At 44.4% G+C, this 18,649-nt stretch overlaps 1 protein-coding gene across 6 annotated transcripts in view; it reads right to left on the bottom strand.

Moving 5' to 3' along the window:
• CRB2 (crumbs cell polarity complex component 2) overlaps positions 1–18,649 on the bottom strand; it is a 62,490-nt gene that overhangs the window by 32,853 nt on the left and 10,988 nt on the right. For 4 of the 6 annotated variants that reach the window (XM_069873506.1, XM_069873507.1, XM_069873505.1 and 1 more), the window contains exon 1: positions 1,037–1,185. The exons of 1 other annotated variant lie outside the window; for it this stretch is intronic. In XM_069873506.1, coding sequence (XP_069729607.1) covers positions 1,037–1,109 — 73 coding nt within the window. In that variant the 5' untranslated portion in view covers positions 1,110–1,185. Of the gene's footprint in view, positions 1–1,036; positions 1,186–18,476; positions 18,497–18,649 lie in introns of those variants that run through there. One more of the 6 variants, XM_069873508.1, reaches the window with a different exon arrangement.

Raw genomic sequence — 18,649 nt, 5'->3', positions numbered from 1 at the left:
CAACTACTGTGAGAATACGCCAAACACCATGCCCAGCAGATACCAGCACAGAAAGGGCACTTTGTATTTTCTGCATGTTCTCTGCATTTTACCTCCACTTCACATCGTTGATCATTCCTGTCCCAGATCAGTGGAAACCAAACAGGACTTCTATATACAGCTACTGGCCTGGCAGTACCGGGAAAAGGATAAAGGAGGCTGGTTCAATCCCAATCATACTTTCCAGTAAAGGCTGGACATGTTCCTGACATGACCTTACAATCCCTAGATGACTAAACCACATACCTAGGCCCAGCAGATCTCCAGGCAACCATTCCAGAAGAGACAGAAAAATCTGTTCTTCAGGAAGCACAAGAAATTGTATGTAAGGATGACTTTTGGAGTCCAAAGGCACATTCATAAGAACTTGCAAAATCCCAGTACACTCAAGTATACTCTTTGGAAATAAAAGTAGTTTTCAATGTGGAAAAAACAAAACAAAACAAAAAAAAACCCCAAAAAACCAAAAAAAACCAAAACAAAACCCTCATCAGTGTGATACATTTCTGTTACCTCGCCACTTCTTACCCTTTCTAAGTGAGAATATTCATGTACTCTCTTCTTCCCCCACGTTCTACCAGAGGTATATCTGGTGCTTCAGCGTGTTAGTGCACCCCTAGGTGCACTCCTCTTTTGCCCGGATGTATTACTAAAGCATACAGACTAGAAACCAAGCTCTGTGTCTTACAATTGTAAAATTCAGAACTTTTCAATGGAGAAAAGGTTCCTATAAACAGCTGAATACTTCATTACATCAAATGCACAAACTTCTAGCTGTTGTAAATAAATGCATGCATACATGGGCAGAGGAAGGCAGGAGAGAAGAAATAAATAGAATGAAGTGCCTGTTTATCTTCCAGACAAGAACTTTTCAGGCTTCAAATCTAACAGAGTTTTTGCTCAGTTACCTTTGCAATACAAGGGCAGGTCACAGATTCGCTGTGAAGTTATTCCATAGTAGCTGGATAAGCATCAAGTACAGAAGACAAAAACTTACCCCAAAGTAAGAGGAAAAGCGGCAGCAGGAGAGCAGCATTGTACGCCCTGGATGTAGTTTTCCTTAATTCCATGTCAAGTCTAAGAGCGGCTGTTCTAAAAACCTCTGGGGAGACAGGGTAGTTGGGCACCAGCGAAGAGGGGCTCTCGCCCCATGCCCGCAGCGCCGGGGACCAGCACTAACGCCGTGGACAGAGTCCCGGGCCGCCCTCGGCGCCCGGGCAGCGACAAAACGCAGCCTGGATCGCACGGACTGAACCGCGCGCGGCTAACAGCCCCCGGCGGGGAGCAACCTGACCAACCCCCAGAGCCACAGCACGGGGCAAAAAGGAAAAAGGACTCGGGGTTTTTTTGCTTTCTGTTTTTTTGAACTCCCTCTACATAAACCTGAAAGGAGGTCGTGGAGAGAAGGGAGCTGGGCTCTTCTCCCAAGGGACAGGACGAGAGGGAATGGCCTCAAGCTCCGCCAGGGGAGGGTCAGGCTGGACATTAGGAAAAATTTTTTCATGGAAAGGATCACTGAGCACTGGAACAGGCTTCCCAGGGAGGGGGTTGGGTCCCCATCCCCGGGGGTGTTTAAAGGACAGGTGGACGAGGTGCTGAGGTTCGTGGTTTAGTGATTGATGGGAATGGTTGGACACAATGACCCAGTGGGTCTTTTCTAACCTGGTGATTCTATGATTTTATGATTCTATAATGAAGAAAACAAACCTGGTGTCTCCTCCACAGCTGTGAGAGGAAGTCAGAACTATCTTGGGGACTGAGGTGGACAGAGGTCATTTCTTGGACACAGGTTTCTGTATCAGGTTGTATTTACGAACAAATTCCAGGTGAGGATCAGTCCCAGTTTTCTAACAGAGACTGCTTTGTTCAAAGAGAAAATAAGACAAAAGACACAAAAGGCACACCGTTAATCCCAAACAGCAGTTAGTCCAGGTCAATCTTTACTGCTGTCTCCCACACCATGAGATGTGTGAGCCCACAAAATGTACATGAACCCTCTTCCTGATCAGGGAGCAGTTACAGAGATCTATAGAAGTACCAGCATAACAGAGGCACAAAATCACATCACCACCTGTAGATGCAAGTGTTTAGTTTCAGAAGTGGAAAAAAATAGCAGTGTCCGTTGTTTCATGAGAGTAACTGGAAAAAGGCAGAGCCCACACTCAGTTGTGACCTACTAAGTCCCTCTAAACCCACATCACAATTGGATTAAATTAACTGTAATGAGAATTACGTACATTGCCTCACCCTTCCACTGACAACTAAAAATAGAAGGCAGGTGAGATGCTGTACAAATTCTTAGTTTAAAAAAGAAATATGCAAGATAGCAAGGGACTGGTACAGACAGACCTGGGCTGCACAGGATGCAAACACCAGCAACCCTACAGTGAGTAATTTCTATTATCCCAGCACCCTTGCGGACCAGGCAGAGGCTGACGGGCCATGTGCAGAGGAATAGGAGAGTTACTGCATTGTTTTTACCTTCCATGCAAAAAGCAGAACAGTCACAGCAAGAGCATTTCCACCACCAAAACACTGCAATTCAGGAACAAATGGTTCATCTCACTGTCCTGCCCTGGAATGCTCCGAGATGATATATCACGTGTTATCAACCTTATCTGGACCACCCTGCCCCCACTTTCATCTCTGGGGTCTGCAGTCTGTTTTCTCAGGATCAGCCTCAGTATTAGTTTCTTGCCCGTTACCACAACCATCTGGAACTCATTTCTCTCTCTTTAAACTCTCATTTTGCTGCCGGGGGATTTAACCAAACACTGGCATGTGCAGAATCTTTCTGCTTAGAAATTTTTTGCCTCACCTGCAAGAATTCTCCTCCTAACAACTCACCTTTTCCAAACCAACGCAAATTCATATGAATCCATTGCATGACTAACACTGCAAGAGACCACCACTCTTCCTCGACTGAACGTGGCTATTTCTGTGAGATGATCAGGACACAACTTCACAACACTTGGGAAACAAAACTACCCACAGTAATTCACAGCTCACGTGCCTACCTGCAGGCCACGCTCAGCTCTCATAAAACAGAATTAGCAGAACAAATCCCACACATAAGAAAGTGGAGGTCCTGTCGCAGGGGCTTAGGTCTCGTGTAGCTCTGCTGCTGCGCTGTGCGGCCGGTGGCACCTCATGCTCCTGACAGAGCCACGAGCTACCAGAGACCCATTGCACATTAGCGAGACTCAGAAGAGCAAAGGAGAGGCCTAACAATTAAAACCTCCAGTGGAACACTCTGGGTGTCTCTCAGTACATCTAAGACAATGCCTCAAGCAGCAGCTGCTTGTGCTAAGGACTGAGTTTTACCCTGGGGTCTTCATTCTTTCCTTCTGCCAAGTTAATGTTGGTGGGTTCGAACAGAACTGCTAACACAGCCAATGTGTCAACAATATCACACGTGCAGGAATGCTATGAACGGTCTCACTTCACACATTTGTCACAACCAGGTTTGGACTCGAGCAGCCTGCATGGTTCTTGGCCAAAATCTGCCACAGGCAGGGGTGAGACTCCACGCCTATTCTGCTGCCAGGACACACACATTGCGAGTTCTGGGGCTGGAGTAGGTTAGGAGGGATGATCCCCTTGAAAAAAGCATTCTTTACTCACTGTGACCACTGCTAAATGCTAGCACATAGGAGGGGTCTGCCAGGATTTAAGGGTCATTTAGCGTCACTCAAAACCCAAACAAATGAAGCCCTCATAGGTCAAGACATCAAACTTCATCATAATAATCAAAATACCTTACACCAGTGTTGCCTGTGAGGATATTAGAATTGAGTTTTTTCAGCGGTCATGGTCGCAATTTATGAGATTTTGTCAGCATAAAAGACAGACCATTTCTGTGCTGGACCCTTGGGCACAGAAAAGCCTACGTGGGTATTAACCAGCTTAGCCCAATTAAAGGACCCTAATGCAACTCTCTCAAGGCCCCGATTTGTTAGGCTTGACTACATTTCCAAAGAAGGAGCACAATTGGGTGGATTTGTTATCTAAAGCATAAGCTCCAAGCCCTTAGTCATCCTTGCTAAAGCCTTCCCCAAAGTGGCCACAGTTTGTGCTACCTCCGCATCGCTGCAGCCCAACGTCAGCATAATCTGCTCTTAAACACAGCATTAAAACTAGAGCCAAAGGACACAGCTGCTTTCGTCTGTGGAACACTCATTACAAGAGACTTAAGGACAGCATAACAGCAAGGCTTCTATTCTCAGCGGGTAGGCAGGAAACTTTGCAAGCCGGAAATGCATGAAAATGGGGCAGCAGTAGGCAAGCTGGATTACGAGAAAAGGGAGCAGATCCGGAGGACTCAGCAAAACCTTTTGGTCTTCTTATTCTACACTTTTTTGTATACTTCTCACAAAACAATCCTACACATTTTTCTACAAACAGTTCAGGATGAACTGCACAGCAAAGCACCTAAAGACAACTGTCATTTCATTCAAAGAACAACGTAAGCTTGCCATATATGTTTCACAATCTTTCCTCACATTTGCTTAAAACAATCCTAATTTTACAGGCTGGATATGATGGCAGCCAATACGACAGACTGAAGCTGGTAAGAATCAAGGCACTTCTACCTCCTGTCATACACACACTGATCTGCCTCAGAGGAGACCACCTCACCCACCCCCACTACAGTCCTGGATCCTCACCATCGAATAAAAGTCTGCTTTTCCAAATTGCCCAATGCAAGCTAACAGCTTCAAAATCTTCTCGTTTTTCCCTCAGCTTCATCACCTAAGGGTTATTAGTTCCAACCATAAGCACAGGAGCCCATAACAACAGTGGCTGCAAACTTACAACTTGGGAAGTTGAGCTCATTAAGAAATAAACTTCTAGTTCCATTCAAAACCAGTGTGCAATAAATGACTGCTTCAGTGCCCTCTCTGCTCGCAATCACTGCTGAAAAGCGCCAGGTATATTTTTAAGAAGTTCAGGTTTTGGAATTTCAAGCCTACAGACTCACAGGCCAATTCTGTTAAGAGAAACATTCACACGCAGTTTGGTGATGTAATGCTTGAGGGTTCTCCAGGCTCCAATTTCTAATTCAAAATTTGTGCTTTCCCATAATAACCAAAGTTATTGCCTGTACAGGCACTGTCACCACTTCCACACCACTAGATGTCCCTTCTGCACTGCACACAGGCCATTGTGTGAAAACAGGAAAGCTCAAGGGAGAATCCCATTACCACCAGTGCAATCAGATTCATCCTGAAAGGCTGCAGGGCAGTGCCAGGCAGCCCACTGAGCACTGTGCGACCTACTGCAACATCCACACATCAGCCCTGTCTCAGCCTCACTTTCCTGAAGCACAACAGTCCATTGGTCAATCCTAGGCAACGACAACAAAACGATCTGCATGGCAAGAGCAGAAAGTTTGCTACTTCTGCAGTGCAGTATCTCACCAGGGTGGTGTAAGAGATGGGCAGAGCTCTGTCTCAGCCTCACTTTCCTGGAGCACAACGATCCATCTCAGACAAAACAGTAGTGCTGAGGAAGAAGAAGGCTGGCAGTGCAGTGGAACAAAGGCAGAACAAACATTTGTTTATGAGAATTTCACAGGAAGAATCTACGTGGATTATGACCGAATACAGTGTGCATATCATACATGCACACGACTGGGATCTAACACTTCCCAGCCACAAAGCCCTGCAAGCCTGGCCACCAGGCGCCATCCTGTGGCAACAGACTCTTACAACCGGGCTCGAATCTGTCATTCGTACCCCTAGAAACAGCCAACAAAAAGACCTGCCTTCACTAAGGAACCACGACAACATCTGGTTCTCATAGAAGGAAAAATATGCTTTGAGCAGAACCTTTTCTAATCAGTAGCTTCTTGGGTGATTCCCGTGTTTGTCTGCAGACAACAGGAGGTCTAGAGTTTGGATTTGAGGGAACAAAACTGAAGCAGCCTTGCCTGAAGTCAGACTTGCAATGTCAGCTGCTCGTGTAGAGCTCTTACCTCAAAAAGCACAAGTTGTAAGAACCCTAACAAGGACACCCAATACACGCACAGCACCTAGAGCTTCTCTCCAGTGTGAGCCCACTCAGTCCACTCACAACACACGCAGACTAGGCTGTAGTAAAGACAGGACCATGCTCCTGCCAAGTTATCTCCAAAGGCAGTTACAGAAGCCAGGCCCTGACCGTGTACGCACCCTTTGATCTATGCGAGACCCTGCTCGAATGCTACAGGTCAACTTTAAGCCCCTTTGATCCTCTTCCACTGCTTACAGCTGCCTTGGTGGAGGTGAATCCCTTCCAAGGGGCCTCTCTTGACAGATGGGAAGATGAGAATGTTGATCAGCTAAGAGGAAGCAGTAGACAGTGTAAAGAAGGTCTCCAGCAAGATTTTTCTGTAGTGAAGTGCTATAGCAGGATGTGTCCCAATACACTGCCTGGATCTAAGTGTGTTTTGACGCCCTGTTGACTGTTGAGAGGCCTTTTTGCTGCTGCTTTTTGTTGAAATGATCATATGTGCCTGTAAACATCCCTTTTTCCTAGGACCTCACTGCTTAGAGGGAGCCTCCCATGCCACTGGAGGGCACTGCTGGGCAGTTCAGCTATCTACCAGCCTAAAAGCAGATTTGAAAGGCAACCTTCTGAATTAGCATATGTTTGTTGCAAACGTCTGCATTGCTGGCAGCGCTGGAGTCAGGCTGGTGCCTGGGGCGCTCAGCAGGCGTCAGGGGAAAGCGAAATGCTCAGCCAGCACCAAAGGAACCCACAGTCAGAGCCAAGGTAAGGAGCTGTGCCCTGCAGCAGGGCCTGGCTGAAAGCAATCTTGCAATGCAAAAGTTTGTTCTCTGTGGAGGCCAAACATGGGAGTGGGGAAAAGGGAATTTCGGAAAAGCTCCCAGCTAGACCTGAAAAACAAACCCATCCAGCTGCATCGTGTGAGCTGTGTGTGCTGAAGCAGAGTCTTGCCTCAAAGTCCTGCATACGATGTCTCTCTGTCACAGAACTGACAACTCTGAATACTGCATAAATCAGCAAGCTCTGCCTCATTTTCCTTCCAGATGTGATCTCTGTTGTCTCTCACAGTCCTCCCACGCAGTCTGCTCTGTAATGAGGCCTCTGGGACAAACTGGACACTTACCACAGTAGGTGGCAGGGAAGGAAATAGATGCAGACCAGGGATGTGCCAAATACTGAGGAATGAGCAATTTTCTCCACAAAGCCAAAGACACGGGTCTCGCTTTTGTGCATTTGTATCTTAATGAACAATCCCACTCAAGAAATACTCTCCTTGCCTCCTAGTCTCATCCAGGTAACTAAACAGACACACGTGCCAATAGGAAGACAAGGGACAACAGAATATAGCCCTGTGTTCCAGTTCCTGCCCCACCAGCTGAAGATACTGCGCAGCCACTTTCAGTATCTTTGGCTCATACACTGTGACTTTCAAGGCCACTCTTCACATCTATATTCATATATCCGCTGCCTGGGTCACAGTGACACGGAGCAGCAAATACATCCAGTTAAATTCTGTTCTAAGAACATTTCACAGACAGAAGCTCCCACAGGAGTCAATTGTTTCTTCTTCTCAGATGCCCCACAAAAATGGCCTTACCTAAACTGGGTGTGCAAAAGTGGCTGGCTCTGCTGTCACAGGGGTAAGAATGTCTGGCAGCCTTGCAAGGATCAATACAGCACGCACAGGCACACAGGCAGACATTTCATCTTGCTGAGATACTAAATCCTGGTATTTCCAATTAACAAATCTTTAAGAATGACAAATACAGATCTTTACATAATTGTTAACACCATTCAAGCTTGTTCTCATCGTTTTCAAATGGCACTTAATCCCAGTGCCAATAACACTGAATTTATTTCATAACCAGGACTTGATTAATTAACTTGTCACCACACTGGCAACAATTCTTCCACCACTCCATTCATGTGGATCTCTCTTTAATAAAAGAAAATATCATGTAATTCAATAAATTTAACTTAATAAGCATGTGCACTTGTACTCCTGACTGTTTCTTTCTGGCATAGAAAGGTTTTGATGATGACCAATGACATCAGTGCTCCTTTGGCAGCACTACTGTCAGATCAGAACAATCCAAGCTGAGAGACAATCCCACAGTCAGTTAATGCTCTCGTTCTCTGTTAATACTGCTGCATTGCTGCAAACTAAAATCAAGGACTAGGGATGCTTAGATGCCATGGAAATATACATTCCCTGCTGAAAAGTGCTCAACATCAGTTAGGACAAATACACAGGTGAACTGTACCATTACACAAAGCATTTTCCCAACTTCAGAATAGCAAAGGTTTATGAGTGATCAGTTACAGGCCTAAAGATATCAGTAATTCTAGATTTTATTTCAAAGACATAGTAAAAAACCAAATTCAAAGTATATGCTCACCATAATTCCACGAACCTTGCAGACTTAAATAAGGCTTAATCCCTCACATCCACTTCCATTGCACAACTAGACCAGAGAGAAGAGCAGGCTGGGGTTTTTAGGGCTTCACCACTCTCTCCGACTGCAGGGAAGCCCTAGTTTGCCTCACTTCTTACAGGGAACACAGCTTATGCACATTTTCTACTTCATGTCTTGCAACAGCAGGCAAGCCTAGCTCCTGCGGAAAGTGATATTGATCTGCAACACAAGTGTTTGAGTCTTTATCTCTCCTTGTTGGTGTGCTGAACGTGCACAGGAGCTCATCAGTATGTCTGAAACAAAATCTTCTCAGCGGCCTCTGAAAAAGAGAGAAATGAAGCTTCCACAGCATGCTGAATTAAAACACAGTGTATAGTCTTGATTTATAATCAAGAAGTTCAAGTACGATACAATCAACACTCATATACACGATACAATCAACATTCATATACACAACACATGACATTGCACAAGGTCAATATGACTTTCTCGCTACAATGGGCAAAAAGAAACGTGACACCCAAGTCTGGCAGCTGTGATGGCAACAGACTGAGTCTGCAGGGACGGTGCAGTTCCAGGTGTTGGACTGTGCGCTTTACTGCAGAGAACACCTTTAAGCCAAGAGCCTTGCTTGCTCCTGCTGGAATTCAAGAGCAATCAGCCCTGTGACAGCACTGCCAAAGGCCTGAGGTGTGGGAAGGTGAAGCAACAGCAGCAAAGTGTGAAGCCAGAGAGTCCATAATCATGCGAGCACTTACAAACTTAGAGCAGAAAGTCACCACAACAGAGCGAAGAAAACACACAGGGACCCGCTTTAAACTTTTCCAACCTATTCCAAGCACAACCATAGGAACAGAACACTGGTAAATCCTGGTAAAAGCACAACGGGAGCTTCATCAGGATTACAATTGTTTCGGGAAAAGCAACAATAATGCAGAAAAGCAAGAATAACTCTCATTAGAGTTGCATGAGGATTCTTATGAGGTTGTACAAATGGATGAATCTAGAAGCTTCCCAAGAACTAAGGGAAGAAACATGGAAAGAACAGCTATTAACTCCAGCGCTGACACGCACTTAACTCCAATTTCCTTGTTTACTCCCCCTCAGGAACTTAACCGTACTGGCATTTTCTGTCAAAAGTCATAAAGCTGACACTTTGGATTCCCACCACCAAATACCCACCGGAGTTAACACTGAATTCAAAGCCACAGGTCATCCTCTTTCCACGACTTTAAAGCTCCATTATGACAGCCAGTAAGGACAGAGATTTGCCAATTCTGCCCAGCAGAGGATTTGATCTCTTGTCTTTTTCTATAGCTTTACAGACATGGTGTTTCAATGGTGAGCACATCCTTGCAGGCTGAGAGAAACTCACTGTTAGGTCAGAACAGGCTCCAACAATTGAGAGGCCAAATAACTCATCTGGGCAGTAATGCACAGGAATTGCCATGGCAGCAATGGACACAATGCTTCCCAATTCATGCATCCATCTTCAGCTGAAACTGAGCTTCCAGGGTGGAATAAGGTCAAAACAAAGTAGAGTGAAATGGAATATGGTCAACAATAAACCAGGTGTCAGGCACCAGATCTGCAGAGCCTGACCAAGGACAAAGCGGTCATTCTCTGTTCGCTGTGGTGGGATGTTGCGAATTCTGAGCAGATGTTAATAGGATTAATACATACTAGTCATACAGTCGTGGAATGATAATGCCTCTGAATACCAAAAGCATATTGATCTCCTGAAGTGCACAGTCAGAACATCTAATGGCTCCAGAGAGAGCAGGGAAACACTGAAAGTGGGGTGGAGGGGGGTGGTAAGAAAAAAGAAAAAGAGAAGATACTGTAAGTCAGAGTTTTATCAGTTTAAAGAGCCTTGGGGCACACAGGGAATGTTAAAATGCTGCTGCACATACAGACACCTACTGAGGGATGCCAAGACTGCACTCTTTGTGCACAGGAATGGAAGAATGCATGAATGCATTTACAGAACTTGTGTAATTATAACAGGTCTAAACCACCTCTTCTAGGTAGACTATTAGAACCAGGAAGCACCTAAAGAGGAAAACAAATCCTTATTGCACTGTCCCAGTGGAGCAAAACTGTGGGAAAAGAAAAACTAACACCAGTGATGCAGAGAATGCAAACACTGTTCAAGAGAAATTAGAATAGAAATTCTTTCTATTTTAATTACCTCAGCTGTTATTAGCAGTACTGATATGACTTTGTTTTAAAAGGAAATCTCATTTCTAACCTGCAGTGTCTTTTTTAAATGCAAGACATCTGAAAGCTCCTTTTTAAACAAGAGCTGTGTAACTGGGAAATTCAATTCACTCTCTTTGCTTTGATATCTGTTTAGTTCAGCACTACAGACGCCATCAAAAGCAAAATGCTATCCTCCACTCTGCACTACAGGGCTGAAACTCCAACAGCACATGGTCTCTGCTCCACAGTACTGATCCAGTGTTTTCACCACCTCACAAAAGCACAGAGCTCTTTCAAGGACGAGACTCCAGGATAACAGGACAGCAAATTATCAGCTTGTTTGGAGGTGTTTTTCTTTTTTTACAAGCTACAAAACAGACTCACCTACACTAAGACCATTGGAAAGTTCATTATCAGCAGTGCCATCATAGGAGCACACCATAATTCCGTGATGCTGTTGACCAGAGCTCATGTATCCACTGAACTACTAAGGACATTAGGCAAACACACTGAAGAGATGACAAGAGATTCCTGTTGTCCTGAGCTTCCCACTCTCTGACCGCAAACCCACAGTCTCACATCAAATGGGAATGAAACTCAAGGGACATTTTAATCCTACACCCCTGCTCTAATTAATAATCCTACTTTATCAATATTTGATGGAGCTGTTATTGCGTCTCCTCTGACCATTACCCTTTTCATATCACGCTCTACAGCACTGTAATGGCGCTGTTCTCCTGCCGAGGTGATACAGATAGCAAACACAGCACCTCCTTTCCTATCAAGGTGCCTTTCCAAAGGCCGTGCTTCAGGACCAGCCGATGGGATCAGCAGAGGTAGCAGATGCAACTGCCTAACAATCCATGGAAAAGGATGGCCCAGCTCAGCCCTAAATAATGCCCCATCTTCGTGACCCACTGTACTGCCATCACAGAGCAAAGAAAATACATTCATATCCTGAAAACCAAACCAAACATGATGTTGAAGGCAACAGCGAACACTGTGTACACAGCATGGAAAACCACAGTTCATACGGCACAGAAGCAATTAAGAAAAACCAAAGATTTTTTGCAAACTTAAGTGTTGAGTGGAAGATGCAGACTGCCCTGTGCTAAACGTAACAGAAATGCTGCCCCTTCCTGTCACACAGCCTCACTCTGAAGAGTAGCTGACTAGGTGTGCTCTTGTAGCTGCATTTCCTCGGGGTTCAGGTTTCTGCCACTCCCCAATTGCTCATCAGCACCATTCCACAGCAGAGCACTCTCCCTTCACTTCACACGCGGAACTGCAAACACAGGAGCTCCCAAACCAGATGATGTTAACATGATCAAGAATATTAACTCAGCAATTTGAAGTGCTTAAATTAATGTGAATTGCTTAGGTAAAAGGCAGCTCAAGAACAAGTATGTGCACGGTCCACACCACGCCCCTCTTTGGAAGACAGAACACAGACTCAAAATCCTCCATCAGTGCAGAATCATTAAGATTGGTCCCTGCTATTGAAGAACTGAGACGCAAGTGAAATGCAGTACGAATTCGTGGATACAGAAAGGGCTTTTTCTGTACATTCTCCAGTCTCTCAGTTTCTGAATATTGTAACTTTCATCTGCAAGGGAACAGATGAATCGTAGAGGCACGGCACTCTTCTTCCCCAGGTCCCAAAGGCAGTATCAGGATAAAGACCGCTTATTTGGTCTCCCAGTAGTGAGGGGGAAAAAGGAAAGAAATAAGTGGGGATGAAGGAAAAATAAAGCAGTGAAAAGCAGGTTTGGGGCTCAGTGTAGTTAGATCTGTTATTTATTCGTGTGTAACCTGTAACTCTTACCATCTGACTCAAAGCCCAGTGAAGTAATTAAAGATATCTAGCAATTACAGCAGGCTTTGGTTCAGCCCCACAGGGAACACGCTGCTAGGAAGCTCAGTCCTATGTTTCAACAGACTGCAATGACCATGAGATTGCCAAAGGTCAGCAAAACTATAGGGAGAGAGAGTAAGTCCTGAATAACACCTGTCCAGTGAGATAGAAACATGAGATGATGCAAGCTTTGAGAGAACTTTTATGTCATCTGTTCTGTCTTTAGAGAGAAGGAAAGATGTGGCTGCATTTTATTTTTTTCACAGCAGCAACATGAGCACAGAAGAGTAAAACAGATGGAGGCGTCATAAGCAAAGTGTGGCAAAGAAAAAAAGGAATAAAGCAAGAGGCCCTGTGCTGGAGATTATCGTCTGTGAAATCCTGTCTGTAATGCCTTGTCAGAAAAACGCCTCAGTTACTGCAGGCTGGGGTAAGCAGTGAACAAGCACAGGTTCTGAACCACAGAGAGGGAAGGGCCCCAAGGATGGGCTGGTGACCCACGCCATGAAGCTAGGCAGGGCGGAGAGCTGGGCAGGCCAACGACCGCACGTGGCACAGCAGCAGAGCAACAGCTTGACGCTGCCATCACCCCTGGCGGGATACTGCTCACAAGAGTACTCGTGCAGATTCTGAGCAGTGGAGCTCTTGAGAGAGCTTGAGTGACAGGGTAATGCTTTCGTTGGCTGTTTCCACCCACAAGCAGGTGAAAAAAAGAAGATGGAAAGTAGAGAAGAGAAAACGCTCTGTAAGTGAAAGGAACTAAATTTTACCAACATATTATGGAAAAGGCTTAATGTGGATACCAAAGACTGTGTATCACCACCACAAAACACACTGGCAGGGTTTAACTGAGCAGTATGGACCTTGAGGACAGCTGTTGTATCTATAAAAAGGTTTGGAGATGTTACATTTTAGTCTTTTTGCCAGAAGAGCCTTTATTAACACTGCTGTAAATGGCAACTTGTTCAACTAAACAGGAGGCTCGTTCTGCCAGGAGCTGTAAAAGGACTTTAGCTTCAATTCTGGTTTTGAAGGATGTTTCAGATATTGATTTCTACCTCACACTCAACAGAAGTTACATTTCCTTCACAGTTCTGGTGCTCAGGGCAGGGAGAAGCAGCATTTTACCCAAATACTTCCCTGAAATCTCGGAGCAGATCTTTTTTAACAGAAGGTTCTTTGAACAGATCTTCCCAATATTTCTCCATCCATTACCCAGCAACCACAACAAACCACAGTATCTGGCAAGTCTGATTGCTCAAAGAAATCCAAGACTCCTTTCTGTCCATGGGTCTCCCTCAGGGCCTGAGTGGGCTGCAACAACACGGACAGTCGCTCTGAGCAGCTCCTATCCAAACACTGCTTGGTGGTGATTAAACACAAAAAGTTACATGTCGAAGGTTCAAAACAAAAAGCCCATGGCACCTAAAAAATGCTTTCTATGGAGAGTTAGACTTTGTTATATAGCTTTTCTCTAACATAAAACCAGACTTGACGGTCGGCACCGGTTTAGCCTTTCAGCAGTGGTTCCCAACAGTTGCTGACTGATCCAGCTGTCGGCCCCACTGCTTCAACAGACATAGAAAAAGGCAAAGCCAAAGCACGGCCAGGGCAAACACCACCTCTAGCTCCCCAAGTAATTAAATATATGAAAGTAAGTGTGAGCTTATAGTCTTTTAATTATGTATTGCATCTGAATTATGTATGGAACAGAGGGCATGCAGGAATTCTGGTGGAAAGAAGCAGCACAAAGCAATAGTATCTCATCACATGACTCTTCCCTATAACAGGTCTGCTCCAGTTTCATGGAATCCTATGATCCCCAGAGACTCCGCACACCCATTCTCACTGCAAGAAGCTGTCCCACAGGCCCGAGAAACATCCTGTACCTCCCCAGAAGAATACATTTACATTGCTAGCAAGCAAAAACCTCCTCCGACACCCTGCTGTACGCTTACTTAGCCCAAATACTGTTTAAATACAAAGGTACTTTACACCTATAAGCCTCTAAGACCCAACTGATTCAATGTGAAGTGTTTAAATACAGAATATACATTATGCCTATAATATGAGTCAGTGGTTAGTAACATATGGCAGGTCCCAGAACTGTTCAGATTATTCTGGGACTTACCTAATCAGCAATTTCACTGCTCTGTTGAAAACCATGGCTGGTTTTGCCACTCAAATCCAGAATTTACAGCTTTACCATATTCATGAGGGACGGAAATTAATCAATTCTTTTCATGTCCTACAATCCAGCTGTAGTGTCAATTAGAAACAAAAGTCAGCTTCTGGTTGGCTTTTTGGGGTTGTCATGCTAAGACTACACACACAGTGGTGAGAACACCTGAACTAACAGCATATCAAGTTCTTCCATTGCTCCCTATAGTGGATCTATAATGAATGTGTACCTATACAAATAAGCCATTAGTATAATGGCACCTGTGTTCTATTCTTAATTCCGTTCCCTTCTTCTCATTAGCTTTTGTTTTATGTTCTTCATTTTAAACACACAGTTCAGTATTACGGAAAAATAAATAAATGCTTTTTAGAGAAGTGGTAGCAGATAAGTAATTAATTCTCTTAGACATTTTTACAGGTTGGTCTGCCCTGACACATTTCAACAGTCAGACATCAACAAGAAAAGCTCTTCCACTTCTACCACCTCAACACCTCATCAGGCTGGGTCTGTACCTCGCACCGGGCAAACCGCTGAACACCACTCCCCAGAGCTCAGTTTCAAGCAGCAAACAGCAGCTGTCAGCTTCAGACACAGAGTCCCACACGCAGGCTGATGTCTGCTTTGTGCTGGGAAAACTTTGGGAACTCCAGGTCTAATTTTGCATGAAGAGTATTTGGCTTTTGTCCTTCCCTTAGGCACATTGACCTTCCCTGAAAGGGCGACAACGCTGGCCTACTGATGAGCAGTGCAGCCCCGCAGTCAGACTCCTCTGGTGGGGTCTGTGATGGGCAGTGGAGTCCAATCGCCACTTGGCGGCAGAGGTTCGATACCAGAACTACATTGCTGCTTCCCAGGAATGCATCATGCATGCTTATTCTCTGCCCAAGGTGACTCTTAAGATTATTTCTCGTCTCCTCATTAATTACTATACATATTTATAGATAAATGAAAGATTCAAACTCAAACATTTATTCAATTAATCACTTTGAGTTCTAGTAGAATAAACAGTATCAAATCAATTCATTAGCTCAGGGGTTCCTGACAATTTAGCACTCTCATTTTCTGGCTCCTCTCTGTGGTCTCATGTCTCACACAAGTTCAAACATCGAACACCAGCAGCTGTCTTGGAAGAGAAAGAGCTTAAGAGTTCTGAACCAACTCACAATAAACAGAAAATGGCTTTGCTACAATAATCAAATTGGGCTTGCTTCTACACTCCTCTTGCAAAGACGTCCTATCTGATCTTTGAGTCTTCAGCTGATAATTCCTCTACTAGCTTACCGAGAGCAACTATAAATGTTACTGTGCTTTGGTTCACAAGATGAATAAACAATATTCTACAGGTGCTTGTGAGTGTCCACTTCATAAACCTTGCTTATCATTCCACTTCTGAGGAGGCTGCAGATGTCATTCCCTAAAGATGCTGCAACAGTGCTGATTCTACGGCCATAGCCTTCCATCCCACGACAGGGGCAGCTTGTGACTCCAGTGGCTTTGCCCAGCGCAAAGCTGTAAGGTCTAACAACAAGAGAAGTCTTGGGCACCGGACTCTTTCTGCCCCTACAAATGCAGTATCCAGCCTTTACTCTTCGTCACCCCAGCCTCCAATTCCACAAGGCCATTCAGAATAAGTTACACACACAGCTGCAGAACATCGCTGCTGCCACGCTCCAAGGCAGAATACTGCTAATTATACAATAGTCACAAAAGCAGGAGTAGGAAAAGGGCTCTTTAAGGACAAGTAACTTTTATCAACTCTTTCTGCTGACAGGAAGCTTTGGACAGACTGTACGAGTTGAAGTTCCAGACAGAGATTATAAACCACAGGCGTTTAACGTCAGAGATAAATATCACAAACCCTCTGAATAATGATAATCTCACCTAATAGTGTTTGCTTTGCCCACACAAGAAAATCCTAATCTAGAAACACAGACATAATTAAAGACCATCTTAGTATAAACCATTTCATAAAACTTCAATTAAACAAAATCCATCCAGACGACCCGGCTCTGTGCATGCCAGCTGCACTCCATCAAACAGGAACATTCTACTTACAAAATATGCATTTATCCCATTTCTGTGGCCCTCTTCTGACACTCTAAATGAACACACGGACAAAGCACAAACACAACAAGATGTTTCAGAATCTAGAAAAACTATCACTTTGTTACCATCCCATGAAGAAATCAATCTGGGTTACAAGCAGAGCAGGCAGTCACTGCGTGTGTGTAAGAGATGAACCAACCATTTAACACAATTTACAAATCCTCAACAGAAACAGTTATTGCAGAGACTGCACAGACTATCTGCCAACCTTCCATTAATTCAGAACTACATCATTTAGAATATTATTCTTTCATCCATTACACGAATATTCTCCAAACCCAAGTCACAGCTGTTAGAGCTGTGGGATCTCCATTTCTTCCAACACAGGTAGGGAGTTACCATAGCTGCTATCCCTCTCTCATACCAAGACCTACTTTTATTTGTGTTTCCTATTCCATACATCTGCTCCTCTATTTCCTGACACATCTAGTTTAGACCTGTATATGGCACATTTGGTGCCTCCAATGTTGCAAAAGTCAGTTGGGAAGCGCACCTTTCTCTTTTGCCTCATTATTGGGCACAAAGCCTTGAAAAATACAAATTTAACACGATAAACCCAGGACTTGCCAAATTCCTCCAAATCCTTCTTTTGGAAAAGTTCAGGTACAAACAAAAATTTACAAGCAGGATTTCACAGAAAGCAAATGCTTTACAGTGTTTATTATCTATTGTCATGGCTCTTAGCATCAGGGTATCCATGCTCTGAAGCAATGACGACAACAGCGCTGCCCTGCGCATCCACCCAAAGACCTAGAAAAATCGGCCATCTGTCAATCCTTCTCTATCAGTTGCTCCAGCTTCTTGCCAGAACAGATCTGTATCTTCATAAAAATTTTGGGAAGATCCCTGTATTTTTAGTATACGCAAGTCTCATCAGGACAACCAACCCCTTTTTTCAGTCCCTGTCACATCATTCATGAAACCCTTATAGTGCCATACAGCTTAATTCTGCCCTCAGTATTACAGCCTTGTATTTATGCAGTCTGGACCATTTCCTTTATTCAAACCCTGTAGACTCTTCTGCTTTTCAAGTATTTAAGTACTTAAGCTTTGCTAATGCATCTTTTTATTTGCAGTTCTCACACTTTTTCGCTAGATGCATGCAGCATGCTACACAGCTTTAAAACCAGCATGTAAATATCCTTCGCATGGCTCGAGCAGAGCAGGGTAACAGACAGCGTGCAGCCCTGGACAGAGGCCGTGTTCATTGTGACGCTACCTGCTGAGCGCAGCCCCAGCATTCACAGCGTTATAAAAAGGGCATTACTGTAACAATGACAGAGACAGCGAGCACTGCTCGCATGTTGTTTAATGAGCAACACAGGCTATGGCATTTGGAGACTGACAGTTTAGGTTTATTTGTTGTTGGGGTTTTTTAACCCCAAATTTCCATACCCTTTCAAATAATAAAGAACAGGCATTAATCAGAGCCAGTTCTGAGAAAGCAGCGTGTATGATTTCAAGGCCTTTTGCAGAGCACACTCATGGATGCCTTTAAAGGCCAGTACAACCAGTCTTCTGCACAGAAAGACATTTGAGAACATCGCCCTATTCTTGCTCAGAAATAATTTTGCCTTTGCAGGACCCGAACTATAATTGAAAAGCTGATGCCTTGTTGGAACAGGGACAGCAGCTGAACCACAAAAAGAGAACAGAATGATTTTCGGGACAGGGCATTACTCACAAACTGAGTGAACAGGTCACGATGGACAAACTTCTGGGAGCAATTTTTTCCAAGTTTCAGACTCTGCAGAAGCAAACAATAAGATCAGAAAAATAAAAACATTTACGAATTTAAAACTAGTAAAATATCCCATGCCAGGCACTTCTGCTCTTCCCCTTTAAATTTTCCCCAGA

This window comes from Phaenicophaeus curvirostris, chromosome 20, assembly GCF_032191515.1.
Source record: "Phaenicophaeus curvirostris isolate KB17595 chromosome 20, BPBGC_Pcur_1.0, whole genome shotgun sequence".
Lineage (NCBI taxonomy): Eukaryota > Metazoa > Chordata > Aves > Cuculiformes > Cuculidae > Phaenicophaeus > Phaenicophaeus curvirostris.
This window is presented reverse-complemented; position numbering and strand designations above follow the sequence as displayed.